We start from the raw sequence: 9,440 nt of genomic DNA, 5'->3' as shown, positions 1-9,440 counted from the left end.
GAGAAGTGGTCTAATTATCCTGTATTGGAACCCAGGGAATTCTAGTGCTGCTGACACGTGAATATTATGGGATAGATTGTGATCCAATAACACTAAAGATTAAGCATGTGCGACAGAGAGAGCGAGAAGGGGGGAGATCAGATTAAAAAACGGTGGAGATTAATTACGGGCCGTGTGTTTCCTGAGGTGAATAAAATCCCTCTACTACTTGCTTATTGCAGACTGGGCTCTAGTACTTTGTGTGTTTGTATGTGCAACGGAAGATGATATTGACTTCTCAGAATGGTCCAATACCACTCGGTTTAATAACCTACAGAGCGATGCAGCGAGAGCGGAATTCTGATGAGAATTGCCCTGGTAATCAACCAGCTTTCTGAGTCTGTTTTTTTCTCTCGACATGACATTACAGTGTAACCATCACTGGACATACATACAATACAATACAATATACTATATACTATACAGTACAATGCAGAAATGGGATGAGGTACAATTTAGGTACAATTTACAGTAAGGTGTAATGAGGTATGGGTTGTAGTGCAAATTCTTTGCCAATAAATATAAAGTGTGTTTAGGTGTTCTAAAGTGGGTGCAGCAGTGAGTTGTTTGTTTAAAGTGAGTGTGTGCATGTGGATGTGTGTGCTGTGAGTGCATTTGATGGTTGTTACGATTGTTCATTGTTCAATCATTGTTCATTGAGCATCCTGATGGCCTGGGGATAGAAGCTCCTTCTGGTATCGCTTGCCTGACTGCAGCAGTTCAAAGAGGCAGTTGTTTGGGTGGCTGGAGTCTTTGATTATTCTCTTCGCCTTGCCCATGCACCGCTTGTTGTAAAAGCCTTTGAGAGTGGGAAGCCCCCCTCCAATTGTGCGTGCGGCTGAACGGGCCACTCTCTGTAGTCTGCTACGGTCTTGTGCAGTGCTATTCCCAAACCAGGAGGTGATATTGCCAGTCAGGATGCTCTCTATTGTGCATGAGTAGAAGTTCTTGAGGATCTTCTGAATCACGTTGAACTTCCTTAAGCGCCTAAGGAAGTAGAGGCATTGTCGTGCCTTCTTGATAACACTGTCAATGTGTGTGGTCCATGTCAAGTCCTCGGATATGTGGGCTCCGAGGTACTTAAAACTGTTCACTCTCTCAACCGGTGCCCCATCGATGCTGAGGGGGCTGTAGTCCCCCCGACCTCCTAAAGTCCACAATCATCTCCTTTGTTTTGTTCAGGGAGAGGCAGTTCTCTTGACACCATCCCGCTAGAACCTTAACCTCCTCCAGGTAGGCCCTCTCGTCGTTTGCAGAGATCAGGCCCACCACTACTGTGTCGTCAGCAAATTTGATGACTGTGTTGTTGTTCCGCTGTGCCACGCAGTCATGTGTGTACAGGGAGTAGAGGAGGGGACTCAGAACACAGCCCTGGGGGGCCCCTATGTTGAGAGTGATGGATGAGGAGGTGCAGTTGCCTGCTCTCACCACCTGGGGTCTGCCCGTCAGGAAGTCCAAGACCCACTGGCAGAGGTCATAGTTCAAGCCCAGGTCCCTGAGCTTGGCTATGAGTTTGGAGGGGACTATGGTATTGAATGCTGAGCTGTAGTCGATGAATAGCATTCTCACATAGTTCCCCTGCCTCTTGTAGAGGTGTGATGCTGCTGTGTGCAGCACATGGGCTATGGCGTCCTCCGTGGACCTGTTGGGGCGGTATGCAAATTGCAGGGGGTCCTGCTGCCTTCCTGATATTCACTTTCTTAAAGGTCCTCCTCACCTCATGTTCTGTTATCCTGAACACTGAATCTCCATCAGCAGCGCCCCCCCCCCCCCCCTCTATTGCAGTGGTTTGTAGGCTGGTGCTGTTATTCCCAGCCTCAAACCTCGCATTGAAGGTATTGAGATCATTTGCTAAGGAGATGTCACTGTTCAGCTTGATGGAGGTGCCTTTGTAATCTGTCATCGTTCTGAGGCCCTGCCACATAGCTCTAGAGTCAGCCTGTTCATATTGAAGTTCAACTTTATCCCTGTAGCGCCTTTTTGCTTCTATTACTGCCCTCCTTACGTTGTATCTCGCCACCTTGTGGTCATTCATGTTGCCTGCCACAAGCCCGGCGGCGTGAATACTTTCGGCAGCCAACATGCCCTTCCGCGTTGCTCTGATTGGCCGAGCATGCGCATGAGCCGCGACAAGCTCCTCAGCCAGGCAGGAATACTAAACTCCGCTTAACGCAATTTATACAAATGGAAGTATTGATTACGCCGTAACGAATCATTAAAAAAATATACCGTTAACTGGAATATGTTGTTTCTTTACACATATGTTGGATTATGTAATTGGTTTGTCATGACAAACCAATAAAAAATCGCGAATTAACCGGTGGCACAACACACAGTAACTACATGCATCATTGTTTACAATGAATGGTGGGGCTAATCGAAAGGACTAACCTAGTTAGTTGTTCACCAACAATCTACAGACACAAACAAACACAGAACCGGACTGTTATATTAAATTAATTGATTGCTGTTTAACGTGTCCGTGTCCAGTCCTTTCGATTAGCCCCACCGTTCATTGTAAACAATGATGCAAACAATGATGAAAATATTAGCGTAACTAGTGCCCAATGACATGTTTCTATCTGCTGACCCAAACGCAGTTGAGGACAGAAACGGAGAGGTATAGAGGCAGCTAGAATGTTTTCTGAAGACATGTTTAGGGGACCTCAAAGACCTATATTAACTTGTTGAAAAGGACTAAAATATATGTCCCCCTTTGAACAATCTTTGAAGGGCTACATTTTCTACTGCCATCTTCTTTTTGAGTTGGACTTTTTCCACCGGATGAGACTCCTTTTGATTTTGCCTCATGAATGCTTTAACACTTTTGTCTGTAGGATCTGCGATTGAAGCTGCGAGAGAAGAGCATGGCAGACTCTCAGCAGGAGAGACTGGGGTAAGCAAGAGCCCTATTACCTCACAGCCAGATGGAGATGTCCACTCGCATGACATTCATGTCATTTTTAAGTTATTCCTTTATTGATCCCCTTGGGAAATCTGACAATGTAAACAAAAGTGCAGATGATGGTCTGTATCAGTTCTAATATATATAACAATACAATAAATAAATGTAATCTGAATATACTATTGAGTAAAGTAAACTGTATACACAAGGTGCAGCTGAGGGTCTGTCTGCATAGGTTAAGAGTAAGACACCCTTGGTGGTTAGAGCTCAGACATTCCTACATTTGCTATTCTTCTGCAGTCCACTAGAGGGAGCACTAGAGCCGCACACCGCTGAGCTGTACAGCTCACAGCGTGATCTCAAGCAGAAGGAGGACGATGGATGTCAACAAGAGCTGCGGGCCTGTCGAGACACCTTATGAGAGACTGAGAGGACGCTGCAGAGTCGTGAGCTGGAGCTGGAGTCTTCCCAGAAGACACTGGGTGAGACGGAGGCGCAGGTGACGCGGGCCAACCGGGAGGCGGAGGCCTACCAGAGTACAGCAGGACGGCAGGAGGCGGAGATGGCCAGGCTGAGGGAGGCGTCGAGGAGGACGGAGCGGGAGCTGGACGAGAGAGTGGCCCACCTCGGAGCCAGATGCAGCTTCCTGGAGGAAGACAGAAGTACGCCCAGATAACGATTTGCGTTTTTTTGCAACGGATGTTAAAGGGGCACTTCACCAAAAATCAATGCTGATTTTATTTTGCACAGAATCTCGCACACATCAAAAAACTCTAAACCGTTTTGCACACATTAATTTAGTTTTGACAGTTATTGAGAGTAAAGTAGTTTGAATATGGCTACCAGTGATGTAATTGGGGGACATTGAATCCAAGTGTTGTGTACATGGTATTGCTATTTTTTTCATCTACATAATTTCGTGGATTCAACGGCATCTTTATAACATCACCGGTGGCCATATTCAAACTTAACTCAATAACTGTCAAACTAAATTAATGTTTCGAGTTTTTGGATCTGTGAGATTATGTGCAAAATAAATCTGCATTGTTTTTTCTTCGTGAATTAACCTTTTTATGTTTTGATCTGGATTTCTAAATTGTGGTTTGAAAGCATTTAATCTACTGAATTCTTTCAATCTTCTCCCTTATCGACTTTTTTTTCTAGTTACAGAAAAGAGATGTGGGAAAAAGATTGCATACATGAGCTTAACTTATCCGGGTATTTTCATTAACTCGAACTCTGTTCCAAAACAGAAGCGGCTAGCCGAGCGGAACCCGAACCTAATTATGTGTATGTATTCCCCACTTGGTCTCAGGCAGGATCCAGGAGGAGGGCCAGAGGAGAGTGGAGGGGCTGAAGGCAGAACTGAGCTCCTTGCAGGAGGTCAAGAGGGATGAGAGGAAGGCTCAGCTGCAACTCCAACAGGCCTTTGGTGCCCTTACTGGTGCAGTGGAGAAAGAAAAGGTTAAACTGCACACATGGCTTACATTTAGGGATGCTCGATATTGGCTTTTTTACCTATACCGATATTGTCCAACTCTTAATTTCCGATACCGATATCAACCGATACCGATATATGCAGGGTTCCCCCCCCCCCCCAAAAAACGGAATAATTTCAGGTAATTAACATTACATATCTCTTGTAGTGTAATTAACACAATATTATGCATACTTTTGACATACATGACTCAATGAGCAATCTGAGCATTAACGGAACGTAAACCAATCCCGGTCACCCTCTTTATCTGGGAACGCCCAAACCCAACTTCGGTCACGCCCCATCTTGCGCGGCATTCTGGATCTTTCCTCACAGCCCCACCAGATTTTCACGTCGAAAGGTAGGTGATATGAAATCATACTTATTTTAGAGTATATATATCAAATTTCATGAGTATTCATCTATATTTAGTCATCTAAAGACTACTAGATGTGAACGTTTGTACCACTGCAACGTTATAATTGTTCGAATGTGTTCGGGGCGACGCTGATTTCCAAGTAAAAGTAGCTTCCTGTTCCTTAAACACGAACTCCCACTCGCCCCAAGATGAAGTCAGATTGTTTGGTTATGTTGCTAGCATATATAGCCAGTGTTTTGTCCGACGAAATGTGTTGTACATTTGTAATCTTAATAAGAGATCTAAGTTTGTCTGAACGAGTGATGAACTGAGGTTGCGCGAAAATAATCGAAGGGAGAACAATAATTTTCGCGGGGAAAATAATGAACTGGTTTTCTCTCTCTCTCTCTCTCTCTCAATCTCTGTATAAAAAAACATCTGAAGCAGTGACAAAGTCAGACAGCAGACACGGTAGGTTTGTGTGTGCTTGTTTGTTTCTCTACAGGTGAATGGAGGTGTGTGTGTGTGTGTGTGAGGCTGCCATGCTGAACTGGGTGAAGGTAAGGTTGTGTGTGTGTTTGCATGTCTGGTAATATTTCAGCATAATCATTTTGGTTTCATGCTCATTCATATTCAAGTTCATTAACAAAAGGCAAGATGTTCTTGATACCTTCCATTGTTCTGCATCTTTTCATCAGAATTTCACTCATATCCAACAAACCATAGCAATAAACTAAATTCATCATTGAGGTCAACAACCTCCTTATCCATATTCAAAAAAACAATTCAAATCTAATTTAATTTCATCATAAATCACTCACATAAGTTCCCTCCTAGCACTGTTTTTTTTTAATAATGTGCTAAATAAATCAAATAAAATAAACTCGTCAGTCGTACAATAATAATAAAGTTCATATTATTTTACTTTCTTGTTTAAAATATTTTTGTGTGTTTGCAGAGCATGCCTAATATCCGGCAAATGCGGAAGAGGGAGAGGAAGGTGCGTCTGTGGACCCAGGAGGCCATGGATCAGGCCATTGCAGAGGTCAGAGCAGGCAGGTGGAGTGCGAGGCGGGCAGCCACGTTGTTCGAGGTCCCTAAGTCCAGCCTGATCGACCGACTCAGCGGAAAGGTGTCTCTGGCCTGCAACATCGGCCGGGGCACCTATCTGACCCCTGAAGATGAGAGTTCCCTGGTGGAGTACTGCTTGTACTCTGCCAGTTATGGGTTTCCGCTGACGAGGTCGCAGGTCCTGGCCCACGCCCTGGCCATCTATAACCTCCGTCACCCAGGGAACCTAAAAACATCCCTTGGCCAGGGGTGGTGGATCAATTTTAGGGAGAGGCAACACCATCGCCTCACGATCCGGATCCCGGACACCATTGACCGTGGGAGGGCAGCCTGCGCTAAGAGGGGGGCCATAGAAGAATACTTCAAGCTCCTCACCAGCACCATGGAGGAGCACGGGCTGAGGGAGAAACCCCGTCATATTTACAACTGTGACGAGACGGGGTTTCAGATGGACTCCAACCGGAGGAAGGTCGTTGTGCCCCGTGGGACGAAGCACGCCTACAGGCAGGCCCAGGGAACCAGGGAACACATCACGGTCCTGGCCTGCCTCAACGCGGCTGGGGAGGACGTCCCCCCTTTTATTATTTATAAGGGGGGCTACCCAGGAGGGCCCTACAATAGGGAGGGAGTCCCCAATGCCCTCTACGGGAAGTCGCCAGCGGGGTACATTGACTCAGAGCTTTTTAGGAAGTGGTTCACCGACCACTTCCTGAAGTATGCCACGGAGGAGCGCCCGCTGCTGCTTGTGATGGACGGTCACCAGTCCCACCTGGATCCAGAGCTGGTCCGGACGGCACAGAGGGAGAGGGTCATTCTCCTGTGCCTACCGCCACACACCTCTCACATCCTTCAGCCTCTGGATGTGAGTTTCTTTGCACCCTTGAAGGCAGATTTCTCCGGGCTTGTGGGAGATCTGTCGGCAGTTAGCCACTCCTTCATGATTTCTAAAAAGGAGTTTTCAAGGGTGTTCATAGACACCTACCAGAGGCAGAAAGATCGGAGGGTGGTGGTGGCTGGCTTCAGGAGGTGTGGCCTCTACCCTCTGGACCCTGCGGCTATTGATTGGTCGAGGGTCATGCCGTCTGCCCCTCCCCCTGCATCTCCTGGTGCCAACCCTGCTGTTACCCCCCAGCCCAGCCCCCCACCCAGCCCCCGTGCTCCTAGCCCCCCACCCAGCCCCCGTGCTCCTAGCCCCCCTCCCAGCCCCCCACCCAGCCCCCGTGCTCTAGTCCAGGACTCACCCCCCAACCCCTACCTCAACCACCCCCTTGTAACAGCAGGGAGGATCACAGCGGACCTGGGACAACTCCTGGCCCAGATAGAGTTCACAAGAAGATCTGGAAAGGTCAGGAGGAACACCACCAAGGCCCGCCTGCTCACCGCCCAGGAGATGACGGATGCCATCGATGAGACAGAGGACCGCGCCGCCCGCGCCGAGGCAGGAGCTCTGGCCAGGGCAGACCGACAGCGGCAGCGGGCTGAAACTTTAAGGACTCCCACAACCTCCTCCCGTACCCCGCGTGGTGGCTCTCTCCCCAGCCGCAGAAGAGGAGTGTCCCCCGGGGCCGCTCCCACCACCAGCTCCGGTCTTTCCATCGCCGGTCCCTCAGCCTCCATGCCCCCCTCTTCTGCCTCCCACAGTCTGCTGCCCGCCTCTAGCCTCCACACCAGCACTCGCCTGCCTGCTTTGAGAGGGGAAGATCACCACCCCTCCACCTCTTCCTCCCCAACAGCCATAATGGATGGTATTTATTTATTTGTTTTCTTTTAACAGTTATTTGGGAGACAACATTCTCAGTTAGCAAAAAAGTATAAATTTTTTTATGAATAAATAATCATGTTTTATTGTTTCTTAACCATTTTCTCAGAGCCGGCAGTCCCACCGCAGTCCCACCGGGTGTCCCAGCCAACTTCCTCTCCCTCCCACCGTAAGCTTTTTCAAACAACTGTGAAAAAAACACGATCTACAAATGTCCATGGCCAAAAGGAACAGGAAGAAAAACTCTTATTGTACCTGCCCCTACGGCCTACACACACACACAGTACACTGATAGACTGTTCATAGCGCAATATTTACCAAACCAAACAAAATAATTTTTTTGAGTGGTGCTCCCTTTTTGTGTCTGCAGCCTCCTGTATTCCTGGACCAACAGGAGCATCGACATCCTCCTCCTCCCACGCCAGACCCACGACACCCATCGGCATGTTACTTATGTTTTTTGAGTTTGTCAGGGCAAACTTATGAATTGTTATTTATTTTGTAAAAAATTTGCTGATTTTATACAAATTGCTGTGGGGCACTTTGAACTGTGGTCCATGTGTGAAAAGTACTATATAGATAGTTATTCATATTTATTACATGGCGTTTTCACATTCGCCGAAATGCTTGCTTGTGATTGGTCAATAGCCCGTGTCAGAGGTCCGTTATCACACAATAATGACCGCTGTGGGACAATAATGACCGCTGTGCGCAGCTGTTCGCAATCAAGCCCACTACAACACTGTATCAGTGCTGCTCAGCATATGCACAGCTGCACTCAGTCATGCAATCAGACCAGAGACCTGCCGGCTGCCGATAATAATAATCACTTTATTTGGGCTGACAGAGCCACAGAACAACTGCGTCTTCATTTGATCTAGTCTTGTCGATGAATTAGGTATATTGTTAGTAAGTTAGCCATGTAATAAGCGGGATAATGTATAGCTTTACTCGATCATTGTCGCAAAATAATTGACCTTCACTGACGTTTAAAACACCTCAGCGCTGCGCCTCGGTATTTTAAACTCCGTGTCGGTCAATTATTTTGCGACAATGACCTCGTAGCTATACATTATCCCTTACTTATTATTGGACCTTGGTATATTGTAATCAAGCAGCGTCATAATAATAAATTTCTTTTTAACTGCAGGTCACACCACCAAGAGGCAGAAGCTGGGGATCTGGCGGTGTGGCCGGTGTAAAAAGGCGAACCCCCCTGTGGACTCTGAGGGTTTGGTGTCGTGGGTCCAGTGTGACAACTGTCACAAATGGTTCCACACCATGTGTGTCCAGTGGGAGGAGGAGGAGGACGAAGATGCTAGTTTCTGGTGTTACTGGTGTTTGGATGAATGAGTGTATGAATGAGTGAGCGAATGAAAAAATTTATAAATATGTATGGTGTGCTGTAAATAGTTATTGTTCTAAGTTATGTTTATTGTATTTTTTATATAATGTTTATAAAATTTTATGAAGTGCTGGCTGTTGTGTTAAATTTGTCATATTTTTGTTGAAAACACATGTACTCACAAATGTTAATGTGACAAGTGATTGTGATTAATATTTTGTTTGTTAGACAAATAAAATGGGGATGTTGTTTGCTCCTGAGATGAGATGGTAGACAAACGACACTACCTTCCAGCTGACAGTAGATGGCAGCATTGATTTTAAAGGATGAAAACAGGTTCAAACAAAAGAACTCCATTTTCCAAGACCTTTTTTCACAGTTCACAGGTCAGCAGGTCGGTAAAAGTTGATGAAAATGCGATCTGAACACAGGAGCGTTAAACTATGAATGCGCCCTCACGTCACCTCAGTACAGTGACCGTGAATG

General features: G+C 46.6%; 2 protein-coding genes across 2 annotated transcripts; both read left to right on the top strand.

Annotated features, from left to right (window-relative positions):
• Window positions 1–5,023: 5,023 nt before the first annotated feature.
• LOC311233528 (uncharacterized protein) lies at window positions 5,024–6,912 on the top strand (the record flags this gene model as incomplete). Its single annotated transcript, XM_084320494.1, has 3 exons — window positions 5,024–5,250; window positions 5,738–6,814; window positions 6,874–6,912. Exons 2-3 carry the CDS (start codon window positions 5,741–5,743, stop codon window positions 6,910–6,912), a joined length of 1,113 nt encoding a protein of 370 aa, XP_084176620.1. The 5' UTR covers window positions 5,024–5,250; window positions 5,738–5,740.
• On the top strand, window positions 6,843–9,084 carry LOC311233732 (uncharacterized protein). The gene is made up of 4 exons (XM_084320732.1): window positions 6,843–7,595; window positions 7,719–7,778; window positions 7,980–8,051; window positions 8,760–9,084. The coding sequence occupies exons 1-4, from the start codon at window positions 6,926–6,928 to the stop codon at window positions 8,960–8,962; spliced, it is 1,005 nt and encodes a 334-aa protein (XP_084176858.1). The 5' UTR covers window positions 6,843–6,925; the 3' UTR covers window positions 8,963–9,084.
• Window positions 9,085–9,440: the final 356 nt, after the last annotated feature.

Source organism: Notolepis coatsorum (genome assembly GCF_963971535.1).
Source record: "Notolepis coatsorum genome assembly, chromosome: 8".
Taxonomy (NCBI): Eukaryota; Metazoa; Chordata; class Actinopteri; order Aulopiformes; family Paralepididae; genus Notolepis; species Notolepis coatsorum.
Note: the sequence above shows the minus strand (reverse complement) of the source record. Positions and strands in the feature narration are given on the sequence as shown.